Source organism: Motacilla alba, chromosome 3, assembly GCF_015832195.1.
Source record: "Motacilla alba alba isolate MOTALB_02 chromosome 3, Motacilla_alba_V1.0_pri, whole genome shotgun sequence".
Lineage (NCBI taxonomy): Eukaryota > Metazoa > Chordata > Aves > Passeriformes > Motacillidae > Motacilla > Motacilla alba.
Window position 1 is genome coordinate 63,441,354 of NC_052018.1, and position 16,080 is coordinate 63,457,433.

Sequence of the window (16,080 nt, forward strand, 5' to 3'; positions counted from 1 at the left end):
TGTGCTTCGATGCTTTGTTGATCCAGTTGTGGCTATAACTTGACTCCGTTTGCATGAGGATTCTTGACAGCCATATATTGATACAGCATGCCCATATCTTATAAAATTGTTCAGAGATTGACTTATTTGCTTTTAGCAATCAACAGTATGTTTGAATTTAATTCTTTGCCTTGTCAGTGATTTAGACTTGTGGAAATGCTCTTTTACGATGTAGAATCACTTCTCGGGGGTTGCACTGGCAAGCTTAAGTGGTGTGTTTGGAGTACTCTGCTCAGTCTTGGATTCTGTAAGAAAATCAGCATTTACTTAATAGATTTGAAACTTGGCAGCTACAAAGCTGAGGAACCTTTCTGTGGATTTTATGACTACAAATGCACACAATGTGTCTCTGATTTTTATCTCTAAATTATATGAACGGCTTAACCAGTTCTTTTGCTTGTATGATTTTCATTGGCAAGCGTGAACTCTGAAGGTACTTCTGGGTTGCCTGTGCACCTGTATCTTCATTATAAAATGTGAATGTAAAGATTAATATTGACAGATAACAAACTTGGTTCCACAACAATCTCAGAAATCGAAATACTTTATATATATATATATATATGTTAATGTGCTTCCCAAGTCAAGTACTCTCCTGTGCAAATATGGTTCTTTCCAGTGCAACCTCTGATCTACTATGCTAAATCTCCTCAGTGATCTTTTACTCTCATCTTTCTCATCATGCTGACTTCTCTCCTCTGTCTGTTCAGCAGTGGGAGACATTTAGCGAACGCTCTTCAAGCTCACAAACTCTGACCCAATTTGATTCTAACATTGCACCAGCTGATCCTGTAAGTCAATCACTTAGCTTGCTTGTTTGAAATTAATTTTATTAACACTGAATTTCCATTCATTGTATTTACCTGTTATGCATGATTCCATAGACTGCTTTTTGGGGAATGGTGGCGAATAGCTTGTTTGCTTATTTTCAGAATATAAATTTTCCAGTACTGCTCATGTTTAATCTCTGATTGCAAAGAATGCTTTTTCCTGTTGATTTTGACCTAATACAACGCTTCTGTCAAAATCTGTCGTACACAAAGAATTTAAGCATAATGTTTTTTTGAAAAAATGTGCAAGTTGATGCAAGGGCCACACCCTATGATAAACAAGTTCTGTTTTAGATTTTGTCTTCGGTGTTGTTTTGGGGGTTTTTGAGTTGCAGAGCCTGATTTGCACAAAAACGGTGCCAACTTCTGTGGATAAAAAAGCTGCTGGGCTTTAATGGGTGTGGTATTTCATATTCCAAGTGTTTTAACCAAGTTACTTATTAATAAGGCTTTTAGTATCTCTCCAGCTAAACCTGTGGTGTTCTAAGGCTTTACTCAGTGAGGAGTGCTCTGAAGGATTATGTAGTTAAATGTCTTGCCAACTTTGGGAGCCAGAAATACACTACAGTGTTTCAAGTTCTGCTGGTTTTAAGCTTTACAGCATGTGACATTAAAGCAGTTCTGAAATGCATTAGAAATGCAGTATTTAGCTGCTGCTTTCATCCTGCTTTTTTTACAGCCTGAATTAGCACCAAGTGTCCATTTTAATTTAATTAATTACAGTGTTGGTGTCCATTTGATTGCATAACAAAATATAATAGGTGCACATAATTCACATTTAACTGCTTTTAGTGTTAAACCTGTCCCTTCTGAAAAGATAGAATACATAAATATACATAGATTTTCAATACATCAGTGCTTCAGTCTCAAAGTTAACACTGATGTTCATGTAGAAATAGCATTTCTAGATGCTGAAAGCTAGAATTCAAACTGCACTGTTCCTCATGCTCAGAATTAACCTTTGATAAGCATTCAAAACAACTGAAAATGTCCTACTTAAAGCAAAAAGCAGCCCTCTTTCATGTGAGATGGTTTTTGGTTTAAATATAATGTATTTTTATGTTTTATTGAGGTAAACATGATGTAAATTAATTCATACTTGTTACTTGCTGTGTATAATTGCTTGACAGGATAGAGCTATTACTGTCTTGTTTCCACAATAAGACAGTAATTTATTTTCACACATAATTAGCAGATGACAGAAACCTGAGCTTTGAATTTTTTGCTATGTTGATAATCTAAAAAGTAGAGCAATGATGGTATATGAAAAACCTCTTATATAGAGTACATGTTTGTGTGTATGTATATAGAGAAATTCACTGGGAGTGCAAAATTTTTTATGGCTGATAGCAACCTTGAGTTCTTTTCTTGAAATGCTTATATAGTTTAGAAAAGACTGGTAAGCATCTTTGATACTTGCTAGGGTAACAGATTTTGGGGTTAGAGTCTCTGTTTTCAATATTAAAATAAGAACAAATTATGACAAACCTTCAGTTAGCTGAAGGCAGACGTTTCGTTTTTAGCAGTTTCAGTAGTGCTGCATGGGGATAATTTATGGAACAACTGGTTTCCCAGAGGAGAGAAAACCAGCTTTCTTGAGCAGTTGTTAATAACTATCTAAAGAGTAAATTAACAGACCAGGTCGTCTTTATTTGGAAAAGTAGCTGCTTTGGAGGTAAAACATAAGTGGAAAGAGTAAAACAGTACATCTGTCCCTTAGTATGGGAGCACAGTATGCCTTTTGTAAGTCAAAGTTGGTAACATGTTGTTTTATGTAGAATTAGGTTAATGATGTAAATTAATGCATTATATAAAATCCATTTAATTATTTGAGGCATAACTTCTGTACAGCTGCACATTAGAGTACAGCAGAGGTCTGAAGCAGCCACAGTAAAAGTGATCTTTGCATGATAATCTCATTACAGAGGGAAGAAAAAGCAGTATATTTTAAAGTGGTAACTATTCCTAAAAGCTTCCTGCAACAAAAATGTTTGAGCTGTGACTAGGAATTGGTTTTGCTTGCAACAAGGGTAGTGCATGTAATTGAAATAGTTTCAGAAAATACCAATGGAGATGTATTACACCCAGTGAAATTGATCTGTTTGAGTAGTCAGAACAGATTAAATTTCTGATACAAAGATAGTTTTGAAACTTCTTGTTTTTTCTAGGATAGAATATAATATAATCTGGGGGTGTTCTTGTACTGTCATTGGCCCACCCTTTCATATGTTCTGAATATGGATGACAGTAAAAAACCTCAGACAGCCATGGCCCTATTTTTAGGCTGCTTTTTAGTTTTGAGATTATTTTATTAAGTTGTTTGCAGTCAGTGTTCAAACTAAATGGAAAGGATTGTCTATAAAGTACTTTAAACAGAGCCCCTTGTCTGAATGACAAATGCCTAAGTGTAAGGCCTGTCTAGAGGTATATTCCACAGAGCTTATTATACTGACATTTAGAAGATTTTTGCTATTTTAATGACTCCAGAAAATATCTGAAATTACTGGAAATTTCAGATTGAGCATTACTCATACTATTTAGAGAGGCCATTATTTTCTGAGGCATTATAAATAAAACTGAGGAGTCAGAGTTTAAATTGTTTTTGGTTTTTTTCTAAGAAGTGCTCAAAGTACCAGATGTCTGGTATGCTAGAAATAGTGGAAAGCCGGTAAAATTCAGGTCCTTCTTGCAGTTATCTATAGAAACATATTCTAGTGTCCTTTTAAGTAGCTCAGTTAGAGACTAAAGCTTAGAGAGCTTTTGTTTTCTAGGTATATTCAATTCCCTGGAACTGTGCAAATAAACAAAATCTATAAAATTTTTGTTTAGAATTGACATTGCACGTGCTGTCAGAGACTCTTTGAAGAGTGACTTAAGCTAGGTTAACATAACTGTGATCTCTTCTGCAGGACACTGCAATTGTGCACCCAGTTCCTATAAGAATGACTCCAAGCAAAATCCACATGCAGGAAATGGAGCTTAAAAGAACTGGAAGTGGTAGGACACTTTCTCTTGCTAATTTGGGAAGTTTCATACTGTTAGAGTTGGTCTTACTTCCTTGAATGTACTTACTTTTCTGCTTCACCAAGGATGAATAAATCTGGAGTTGTAATGAGCATCATTACTGAGTTAGGAATTGCTGTTCAGATAAGTGCAGAGCTTGAATTGGCAACTTGCTACAGTGAGGATTTTACCATCTCTAGCAGAATGTTTCTTGAAGAGTAGTTCAGCATCATTATAAAGGCTGGATTTGGACCTGCAGGTGAATGTCTGGGTTTCCTTGTTAAATGTGGAAGGAAACTGGCGATGGAGATCACAACCTGCATTCACAGAGCTTGTTCTTCTGTGGTCAGAAATACTGCATTTATTATTTTGAAACTTGAATGCATTTGGGAATATTGGCAGGCTTTTTTTCACTCTGGTCAATAATAAGCAAGGTGATTTGATAAATTTTGTTAAAGGAATAGAGGGGGGTCTTAGTTTTCAGTTGTGTGCCAGTATTTCCTAAAGTCATGGAGCTCATGCAGAGTCTTCAGCATAGGAGAATAAATAGTATCGACAGCACACTTCTTTTAAAATTTCTTTGGCCTTGTAAACAGCTGAAAATTCACAGCTCTTAATGCTGAGAAATTGGTGGTTTACATTGTAATAGTACTATTTCTGAGTTAAAATACACCAATTTTAGTCTTGAGTGCAGCACTTTAGGTAAGGGCAGAAAAGCAGTGTAAAGCTTTGGCACCAGAAATAAAGGCTAGTTTGAATAAGTTCATTTATCTAGATTTTTTTTTCCCTGTAGATCATGCTAACCCTACTAGTCCACTACTTGTGAAACCATCAGATCTCCCAGAAGAAAATAAAATTAGTTCATCTGTAAAATTTACATCTGGAAATACAGTTAGTAAGTATCAAAGTGCTTTCTGGTCTCATTTCTTGCATTACACAAAATGTCAATCTGATACATCCCTCAGTGAATGAAAGCTGGGTAGCAGCAGCTCTAAAATGAGATAAACTTATCCTAAGAGCAGAAACATTTCTGATATAAAGTATGTATTAGAAGTAGTAATTAAGAAAGTTCTACTGGTGTCACTGGAGTTGTTTTCCTACCCTATGTGCTCAAGAAAATTCATTTTTGTCAGCTCTTTTCCATCTTGGTGTAGCCTAATCTTTTGATAAAGTGTTTTTCCCTGAGAGGAAGAACATAGTGACATGAAACAAACCATATTGCAGTGTAAGATATACGCACTGTGTAGTACCTGTAGTGTTAAGGAGAAAAGGTATAAAAAATGTAACAGGTAAGAATGTGCCTTGCTGATCAGGAAAGTCATCTCTGCAGGATTCTCATTTCTGTGGCCTGGACACATTCTTTGATGTGTTTTACCACTTTTGAAAACGTCAGTGTCATAGGAGGTTAAAGTAATCCTTTGAGAGTGGGTAATTCAGAAAAATCTTGATGTTTTTGAGTAGAATTTTCCTCTTCACTGGTAACAAATCAACTGAGTCCCTTTGCTCCAGTGACTTCCACCTTGAACTTTGATTTACCTGGTGCTCTAGAATAATCCATTGTGATAAATTATCCTGAGGTCAGTTTTTCTATCTACCTTAATTTCATATAAATCTTGTATTTTTTGTGAGGCTCCTCATTTCTGGAGAAAAACTCCTCAAGCTTTGCAGAGCTTCTATGGGTAAGGGTGTCCTTGAGAATCTGTCTGTGATGCTTTAATAGCATCCTTCATTTCTGTAGGCTTCCTTAATCAAAAGCTGAAAGTTTTAAAAAGATTCAGTCCAAAACAAGGTTGACCACCAGACTTGGAAGTACAGAAGTTACAGTAGTAGCAAAGCAACTGCATTAATCTGTGTTCTGTACTTACCCTTTCCTTTTTCTGATTTCTGAGGTTGGTGACCATCCTTTAGCACTTCTAAAATCAGGCATGTTCTTGCTTTTTTTTCCCTTGGATGTCCCTTACTCTTGTGCACTAGATTGTTGAAGTGATGGAATGTCAAGTGTTTAAAAATTACTGTTTGTAAAACTTAGGTTTTGTATTTTAAATACAACATTATTGTCATTGTTTATTCTCCGTACATGCCACTAGTAGCCAACAACTATTAGTGTTGGGTGAGTGGAGTTGGTTTGTATTGTGTCCTTCAATTATTCAGACTTAAGGATTTTGAATCCTGACCAGATGATACCTTACAGGGAAGCAATACAAGGACTTACACCTTTTTTGTAATAAAAGAAATTGGATATTTGAAATTATTTGTTACTTCTGTCTGTTAGGGTATGCTAATGATGCAAAGCACATATGAAACTGTACTTTCTTTTCCCAGCAGATGGTTACAGCAGTTCGGACTCTTACACTTCAGATCCGGAGCAAATCGGAAATGCTGTAACGCGGCAACGGTCAGTAGAGTAGCAACTGAAAAGAACAAGTAAAAGGTTAAAGAAGCCTGTTCTCAGCTCCTGGTTATCTGGTTATCTGACAATTAACTTATAAAATGGTGGCAAAACAGATTCCTAACTTTGACACTCAGGAATCTGGAAACAGTCTGTTTTCTAATGCATTAACAATGTACGTTGCTTTGTTAATGAGTAAAGTGGAAATTCAGAAAGGAAAGTTGTCTAAAAATTTGAGGTTGGCCAGTCAAGTGCTCCATGTGAAGCACTACAATCAGTCAGAATCTTAATACTTTCCCCTTAAACACAAGGGAATGTAAGCACATGAGACCATGCTGTTACTTGAAACAAATGTTTTGTATTTTTAAAAATACTCTTTTAGGCATTATTGGAGAAGAACCTTATGACACTTTCGCCTAAAAGAATGAAGCACAAATTAGGAATACTATGGCAGTAACTCCATCTCTTTTAATAGTGGACTTATAAAGGGCAGTCATAGGCCCAGTGTAAATTAAGGGATTGGGGAAAGCTGTGCAAGGACAAAACCAACAACTGCATCATTTCACATAAGAGAATGTACTGTACTAGCTGGTGCTAATTGTTCCCACTAAATCTGCCTGAATAGGATTAAAACCAGCTACACCACTAACCATCTTACAATCGGTTTCAGAGTTGAGTTTCAAAGCCAAAATAATAAGGGTGACTTCAATAGCAAAGAACGATTTCCACTTGCCTGTCAGTACAGCAACTCGAAAGATTCTTTCCTGCGTTGTTGCTTCATGGGAAATGTGATTCTTACATACTTTTATGTATGTTATTGCACTATCAACATGACGGTTTCAACGTGTTCTTTTACTCTTTGACTTCAGATTAGGTTCTCTTGCTGAACTTGTGTAGATGAGTGAAGCTTTCTGATGAGTTCCCACATTATGGCACAGGGAGCTTCTGTCCTGACCTGGTAGTTGTGGCAGTATGCACACAGGAAATTTGTTGTCCCACTTAACTCTTTTACTTCCTTCCACTGGCATCTCTTATACCAATTGCAATTTTGTATATAGATGACATTGTCCTTAATCCTTCCATTAGTCAAGACTACTTTTTTGTATTTTCACATAGCAAAAACTGACAAGGCTGTGTCAGATAATGATACTTTGGAATTCTCCTTAAGCCACTTTCTCCCATTTTTAATTCTGCTTGTGGTTTTTTTACTATACTAGCTAGAGGGATGACCCAAGGAGTCAGTATAATTAGATTTTCTTATCATCAGCTGGAGAGTTACACAGTATTACAGAAGCATTGCCATAGAGAATATATTAAAATAAACTTTTCTATTGTGATAACTCAGTTTTGTGTCTGGACTTAAACATTCAGGAATTCCAGGTTTTGTGTGAAACTTGGGTACCCTTTACGTCTCCAAGTTTACATTTTACAATAGTTACAGAAGAATGTTGCAGAGGCCAGTCATAGAAAGGATTTTATCACGAGTTGAATAAAAAAGCAGCTATATTCAGGTCAGTGATTCAATAAATCTTTCTTGTTCAAATTAGACTAGTTAGGAAGCTTCTGCAAACTGATTTTAAAAGGAAGTTGTACAAAAATTCTATATACAATAAATCCCACTTAAATGGCACTTACTGCAGTAATTTATCCTTCTATCCTTTCTGTGTTCTCCATGAATTTGCAACAGATATCCACTAGATGGTGATCCTACCTAAGAATGAGTCAAAGTTTCTGAAGATTCTGCCAAGTGTATAGATTTGGAAAATTTCAAGCAGAGAATTAAATTGCTGTCTCATACACTGAGATACTTCTTGAGCTTGATGTATATGGAGGCAGGTCCAACAGAAACCCAATGTTCTTCTTTAATGAAATTGAACTTTACCTCATTTAACCTAAACAGGATGTTGACTACATCTTAAAAATTATAGTGACTATCATCTGGATGGAATTACCATATTTAGCATTCTCTGTTCCTGAGCTGTCATTGTTTGGGATATAAACCAGCATCAAGCTGTTGGTTTCCCAAAGATAAATTACATGTGATACTATAAGAATAATTCGAATAAATTATATTCAAGTAAATGGAAATATAAAAGCAGTTGTAAAATCAAAGAATACTGGAAGTTTAAAACTAATTTGGCAGTCCTGAAAATCAATGGCAATCAGGGGTTTTTACCTCTTTCAAACTTGGGTTTTTAATTGCATGCTTTTAGAAGAACTTTTGATTTTTAGTTCTGTTGTAGCCACCTAAAATCACTACAGATGCTTATGTATTTTGCAGATCACATTCAGGAACATCTCCAGATAACACTGCACCACCACCACCCCCTCCAAGGCCTCATGCTTCTCATTCTCGGTCATCATCTTTAGATATGAACAGATCCTTTTCAGTTACCCCAGGTAGATAATGCTGTGTTCTGAATGTATATTATTTTTCAGCACATGTATTCCTGAAGCAGACAATGCTTTTTGCTCTGAGGAATAATTTAGAATATTGGTTTTTAAACCACCACTTCCGAATAAAAAAGTTGAAAATGTTGTCAAACTTACTGTATTGTTTGTATTAAAATTTATATTGCATTTTACATAAGTAGCTAATTTAAAAGTCAGTTCTGAATTCTGGCATTGTAGTTTTTTGGATGAATGTGGGAAACAAAGTCAGGAAAGAATATTCTAGTTGTATACCCACATCCAATAAATTGCATCTGCCAGTAAATTTTCAAGGTGAGTCTTTTTGGAATCACATGTATTAAAGATGGGCATTTAGTATATGACTTCAGAGGAAATTATTAAAGTCACTTCTGCTGGTCTGCTTAAGGGGTTTTATTGGACTCTTCTGACTTGTCAGTACTTTTAAATTCAGAAAGTATGAGAAGATACTAAGAACTTGTAACGAGGGTAAAAAAACCCCAAAGACTAAGATACTAAAACCAGGAGCGTATGACCATGTCTGTACAAGATCCATGTTCTCATTAATCCTGGTTTTGTCTGTTTGCCAGTTTGAAAAGAGGTGGCATTACAATTATGAGCCCAAATATGACAGGTTAATATGTGGCGAAATGCAATGTTTGTTCATGTTGACAGTTAAGAAAATTTGATAACACCATAATGTACAAAGTAACAATCTTGGCCAAATGTGGTGCATCTTTTACAGGACAGCAACAGGCTGGAGTTGTTGCCTATCCGCCTGCAGTGCCTCCAAGACCACAGCCTTCACAGGTGATGTCACTTCTGAAAAATCATATTCTGACTTGGTGCATTATTTTTATCTGAGTTTTAATATATCTCTAAAATGAGTATCATTGCTTGATATATTTTTGAAAGCACCAGGATGTGAATGATGGCAAAACCTAGACTCCAGCCAAATGTTAGTATTTCCTAAGTAAAAAAATGCTTCTAATGGAATCATGGGCAGGGATTAAGGTAGACATTGAGGAGGAATGATTGGCTCTGGAGTTCTGAATTGTGGGAAAGAGAGGAAAATTATCCTTTCACATTTCATTGTCTATTCCTTTATAGTGCATAGGCTGTAACAAAGACTGCGAGAGCCATTTTCCAAAGTTTTGCAAAATAAGGGTTTGTCTTCCATTTGTCTGGCACAGGGTAGAGTTTTATGTAATATGCCTGCCCCCAAAAGGAGTGATTCCACTTCTTCACTTGTCACAGACTTGGTGATCTTTGCAGTTGCAGTCTGAGTGATATCATTTAGCTGATTTGGTAGAAAGCACGTGTTGAAAAGTCTTGTGTTAGCCAGCTGAACCCTTCAACTGCTGTGCAGGTCTGACATGGGACAGGTAAGCTTTTCAGTTGTTTCTCACCAGCAGCTACTTGTTAGATACTGAGTTACCAGCAATTGAAGTCGGTCAGTGATTCAGAAATCATCTACAAGAATTCAGAAATTATCTGAAGGGATGTACAAGGACAGACATATTCCACACAGTGATTACATAAACATGTTTCCTTATGAAACTAGACTAAAAGTCTGTGTTAAGCCCCCAGAGCCCAAATGGCTGTGTCACAGCAGAAATATCTATTGTTGAATAAGTCTAGCTAGTGCTACATTACATCCTCCTTTGGTCTTATTTCCTGGATAATAGCATATCCAAACTTCTTTCTCTTAAGTATTTCTTCATGCATGTCTTGCATGAGATGCATGTTGTCCCACTGATAGTACATAAATTTTTGTCCCCTAAAAAGGCAAATAATCCTTAACATTCTGTCCCTAAATATTTTTGTTATTTTATTGCAGGGCACAGGTCCTCATGTGCATCGCTCAGTGGATGCTGATGGCCTAATAGCTCATACCAGTACCTCACCTCAACAAATACCAGAACAGCCAAATTTTGCAGACTTCAGCCAGTTTGAGGCATTTGCTGTTTCAGGTGTAAACAAAGAGGAAGAAGATGAAATTGAAACGCACTCAGAAGTCTTGCAGGTGAGTAGAAAGGAAGATCTTGTTGATTGCTTTAATACCACCAACAATTATGAGACTCTGTTAAAACCTATTTCTGCTGTTCTCTGTCAGTGGTGTGTTATATGTTGGTTTTTTTGTTGTTTTGGTTTTTTATGATGTCTCAAGCCATTGCTAGAAAGCAATTACATTGCACACTGCTGCACTTATTTAGTAATTGCCAAACACCTAGGCAGAAGGAAAATTCTTTTCATCTCAGCTCTTGATTGTAATTGAAAAGATTTTTGTGCTTATTAGCATACGTGGGCACAAACATAATTGTGTTGGTAATACACGTAATTTGAGACTTAGCACAGGTAAAACCTTTCTTCTGCTCATTCTTGCCAGTCTTCCAAATGACTTGCTGGTAATTTTTAAATAATGTCTTAAAAAAGACATGCCTTAATAAAGGAGATGACTCTCATGTATTGTAAACATCTGCTAAAAATCCGTTAATTTGCTTTTCTTCAAAGTCATTGGACAAACAGCTAAAGTGAATACAGCTCTGGCATCCTTCTATCATTAAACATGTTTACAAAAACTTGTTTCCTACTACAGACATAGGTCTTGAAAGTTTGGAAGCATTAGTATTAATGTCATTGCTAGCTGCTATTGCAGAAACTACTTCATGTTCTCCTTTGATAATTTGTAGCTTTTATCCATATTGTAAGTTCTCTGGGACACTTCTGCATCCTTGCTTGCAAAAGTCCTTGTGGTGCTTTAAGCTCTCCCAGCTGTCAGCAGCATGGTCTTGCTTCACTTGTTCAGGGAGGTCAGTGACGTGGCCCCATTTGAGCACTCTCTATGTACCTCATTGCAAAACCAGCTATGGTAGCTTAAGCTGCCCCTGCAAACTGCTTAAGTTAAGCTTGCTGATTGTTTTGCATTGAGGTGCATGTGGAACAGTCACATTGTGTTCCATTGGAGGGATTAACCTTTGGCAGTGACAGATAGATAATAGTGGTACTGTAACAGCAGAAACAGCTATAGCAGTTTGTGATCAGGCCACGGCCTCTTTTGTGCTGTGCAGTGCCTCATGAGATTGGACTTGTGTTTCTAAATGAGTATTGAACTAGAATTTTAGGTGTTAACTGTATTCATGTATCAGAACACAGCATACTTGTTTTTATTCCAGTTGTTGCCAAATGAAGTATATGTTAAGAAGTAGATTTCTAAATACAGTTTATATTCCTTTAGGTTGAAAAGCCCTCTGATTCTGCAAGTTCTCTTAGAGTTGCCAAAGCAGATGGAAGAGTTGAAGACAAAGCACCTGCAAATGTCCCCAGTAGTGCGGTATGCAAAGTACCCTTGGAACAAAGTGCAGTTGTCTGATGTATATTAAATTAAATGTTTGTTTTGATTTGCAACAGCAGCTTTAATATGTGTCCACTTGAACCCAGTTTTCTAAGCCAAATAAGTGCTTCAAATAGGCATGTGTATGGTGAATTTTTGCAGTAGAGGATGATGATTAGATTTATTCTTGAGACAGCAGAAAAGATACTTGTAAGTTTTCAAATTTTTGAAACAGATCAAAATGTTTAGTGCAGAACTTGATTAACAGTAGCTTTTTATTTGATTACAGACATATAATTAGTGGGGGGAAGGTGTGTTCTGCGTTGCTGTATGTTTACAGTACTCAGTTGTACTGTGCTGTTTCTGCTTGCACAGTTCTTTGTGAGTGTGAAGCAACTTCCTAGCTTTTCACCACGTGGTAGGATTTAGTAGTTCAGGTTTTTTCCAGACTAAATCAGAATGCAGCTAGATGTCCATCAGAAAATACCTGATGGGTTGTAAATTCAGTTGCCTCAGTAACTGAATATGAAACACAAGCTACCCAGTTATAATCCAAATAAAATGTAGTTTCAGAGAATGAATAGGCTGTGTTTTTCTCTTCAGGGTAAAGGCACTACCCCACTTGCTCCACCACCGAAGCCTATTCGTAGAAGATTAAAATCAGAAGATGAGCTAAGACCTGAAGCTGAGGAACATACACAGAAAACAGGTGTCATAGCTGCTGTTCTTGCTTCACAGCCATCTATTCCTAGGTAACCCAAGAAGTATATAAATACATCTGTTACTGGAAAGTTTACATTTAAACAGCATACACACTTTCTGTTCCAGGAGTTGCAAACTATTTCAGTGTGTTTAATTTAGATTAATTCGACAATTTAAGAAGTTTTTGGTTTTTAAAGATGGTCATCCCAAAGCTGCTACTGCTGGGAGACTTTTAAGAGATTTAGAATTTTGGAGTGTGAACTTTTTTTAACTTCTGCAAGTATGTTGGAAATAAGTGGTGGAAGTATTAAGATGTAGTGTTTACTTTTAAATGGTTGCTGTGAACAGTCCAAAATGTGCAATCTGTGTGTCCTAGCATGAAAATAGTCTATTGCAGTAGTCACTTGGAGGTAAATGAATGTGGTTCGCTGTGTTGGGCCTTCAGAAAGTTGATAATGACAAGTTTTTAAAATGTGCTGTGTGCTCTTTGATTGAAACCAGCTATGTGTGCATATATGAAACGTATATATCTGTGTTTCCATGCAAACAAACGTGGTTAACCAAGCCAGACAGAAGCGGGAAAATATAACAGTATAACAAGTAAAAGAATTTTGAAAAGAGGATTCCACTCACTTAAAGAAGGGGGACTATAAGTGAGCTGTTCAGCTAAGTGGCAAAATTACTTATTACAGTACTTCTGGTATCTTCTCAGATCAGTGGGGAAAGACAAGAAGGCAATTCAGGCATCAATCAGACGTAACAAGGAAACCAACACTGTTTTGGCCAGATTGAACAGTGAACTACAGCAGCAACTAAAGGTAATTCCTTAGTCTTTGTAAGAGAAGAGCTTCAGAGAGCAAGATGTTAGTGATGCACAGTAACAGGCATCTCTGCAATCCACTGATAAATGTAGTCGAGGATATTGATATGAAATATTTCGCTATTTATGTAGATCATAGAATATACCTATTTGTGACAAGCTTTGTGAAATTACAAATCACACTTTTGCTGCTACAACGCATATTTTTCAATGTATTGATTTGCTTTTAGCTACACTAAAATTTTACATCACGTTATCAATACTAGGTTACCTGTTGTCATCATCACATACTTTAAAAACAGTACTGAGAAGAGCAGCTGAAATATTTTGTGTTCTTCTGAAGGAAAAAGCAAGCCTTAAAGTCTTAATAAAATTATAAATTACAAATATTTTTAAACAAATGCAATAATCTGAAATACAAAACTTGCAGTTTAATAATTAGTGCAACAGTAGTAATTTGTTTATCTAGGTCAGCTATCATTGTTTTGGAGCTATCTGTAGGCATCAGCTTAATGTCTTTCGCCTGCAGTCTTTCTTACCTAAGATACCTAATTTTAACTTTGAAGATAATTTTTTTTAAAAAATCTTAAATGGAAACATGAATCAATAAGATATTGTCTAAAATGGAAGTTAGGTGATTTTAAAAAACTCAAGCCTGAATTTCACTTGTTACTGTTCATGAGAGTCAATGTACATAAAATTGACATAGGAGGAAAAAGTGGGGACAAAAACTGTGAGTTTTCCAATACTCTTAACTCAGGAGAGCTTACCCCTTAACATTTTAGACTTCATTTGAAAATATTATAGTTGAGTTTGCATCTGGTTACAAATTTGGGTTTGGGTGATTTGAAAGAAAGGAAAAAATAATTGGCATCACCTTGGAGCAAAGTACTGATTTTATATTGATAAGTAATTACCAGCCAGGCAATCTTCTATTCAGTTTCTGGGAGGAGTAACCAAGAGTCCAGAATATAAGTTCTCAAACTGAAGTAGATTTTGATTGCATGAGAAAATTTTCAGTACTCATTCTCTGTGGACTGTGAGTAGAAAATCTTTCTTTTGTAGGATGTTCTTGAAGAGAGAATCTCCCTGGAAGTCCAACTGGAACAACTTCGACCCTTCTCTCACCTCTAAGCCTACTGCCGTTAACTGTGAATTTACTAATTTTGAAAGGGGTATTGGTTTCAAGGCCTATTTAAATATCCATGCATCTAGCTCAATGCACTCTATTCTACATTAAATGTTGTGGTTCTGTTTTGTCAATTTGTCCACTTTTGTATTTTAAGTATTTTAATTTCAGTACAGAGAGAAAAAAAACAAACAAACTACTTTTTCCTTGAATGTGACACTGCCTCTCACATCTTTCTTTGTGGGCATCCATGATCTTTGTTGGACTTGAGTTTGCAGAGTTTGTCACCAAAATTGCCAACTGGAATTTTTTTGTAGTTTTTTTTTTCCTGTTGAAACATCTTTGCAGAAGAGGGTTGCTAATCAGTTGATTTTAACCTTTAAGCACATAAACTCTTCATTCACTATGGCATTTATTTTATTGTGCCAGAAAAGAGACAAACTACTAATCTGTCATCAGCCAATGTTGCTTCCCAAGCTGCCTTTCACAATTGGAAAGTTGTTCACGATTCTAGAAAGCCTGCCTCTTTGCAATTCCCCAGCTTCCTCAGGTTGGAAGAGTTCTTGCAGGCTGTTTGCCATATCAACTGGATTGGATTTTGTGATTTTTGTTGCATACATTACAGAGTATGTAACCACAGATTGCCAGGTGTTCACATTTTATCCATTCATAATCCTGATCCAGCCGCATGCGTAGAAACATTTATGGCACAATTGGTAGTCTATCAAACAGGTCTTCTTTAGTTCTCCCTTTTCTGAAAAGAGTTGGGTGTAGGTCCCAAACATTAATTGCACATTATCTAAGCACCACCTGTAATTGCATGTCTCACAATTACCTTTTAATAGCAGATCACATCCACCAGTCTTCACTATAACAAATTGTATTGTCAAGTAATGTGTCAATACCTCTATGAACTTCTAATTCCCAGCAAAAAAAAAAAAAAAAAAAAACAAAAAATGAACAGTTTTGCTTCTTAGGAATTCTGGGGTACCTTCTGTCATTTTGTTTCCAGGCCTTACTTCTCTGACATATAGACAGGCTTCACTATTAACAGAGTTCCTTGAGTGTATCTTGCTCTTCAGGTTGATGTACTGTATTAGGATTTGTTGTATATTGTACGATACACACATTTTGATCTCATATGTAAATTTGCATTAATTGCTGACTAACAGCAGATATTCTATTTAATGGCTTTTTCTGGCTGTGGGATCATAGATGTTTAACTGCATGGATGTATCTCTGCAGAATCAGAACTAGCAATTGTGTGATTTTTACACCAATAAAACAGCACAACATTTTAATTTTGTTGATTCATCTTTACCTGGGAATTGAAACTCATTCAAATAAGGGGGAGGGTTTTATTACAGGTCTGCAGGTAATTTTTTGTAATTTTGTGGCATGTACAAGAAGTGATTGATTGTAATC

The 16,080-nt window shown here is 36.2% G+C and overlaps 1 protein-coding gene across 13 annotated transcripts in view; it reads left to right on the plus strand.

Moving 5' to 3' along the window:
* The window catches only part of REPS1 (RALBP1 associated Eps domain containing 1), a 61,174-nt gene extending 45,569 nt beyond the window's left edge, over nucleotides 1–15,605 (plus strand). For 5 of the 13 annotated variants that reach the window (XM_038130648.1, XM_038130640.1, XM_038130647.1 and 2 more), the window contains exons 10-20: nucleotides 750–830; nucleotides 3,779–3,866; nucleotides 4,666–4,767; nucleotides 6,195–6,267; nucleotides 8,543–8,661; nucleotides 9,416–9,480; nucleotides 10,511–10,696; nucleotides 11,909–12,004; nucleotides 12,608–12,756; nucleotides 13,419–13,524; nucleotides 14,592–15,605. In XM_038130648.1, the coding sequence (XP_037986576.1) occupies nucleotides 750–830; nucleotides 3,779–3,866; nucleotides 4,666–4,767; nucleotides 6,195–6,267; nucleotides 8,543–8,661; nucleotides 9,416–9,480; nucleotides 10,511–10,696; nucleotides 11,909–12,004; nucleotides 12,608–12,756; nucleotides 13,419–13,524; nucleotides 14,592–14,660 (1,134 nt within the window). In that variant the 3' untranslated portion in view covers nucleotides 14,661–15,605. The remainder of the gene's footprint in view (nucleotides 1–749; nucleotides 831–3,778; nucleotides 3,867–4,665; nucleotides 4,768–6,194; nucleotides 6,268–8,542; nucleotides 8,662–9,415; nucleotides 9,481–10,510; nucleotides 10,697–11,908; nucleotides 12,005–12,607; nucleotides 12,757–13,418; nucleotides 13,525–14,591) is intronic. The other 8 variants (XM_038130649.1, XM_038130651.1, XM_038130650.1 and 5 more) reach the window with 4 other exon arrangements.
* The last annotated feature ends 475 nt before the right edge of the window (nucleotides 15,606–16,080 follow it).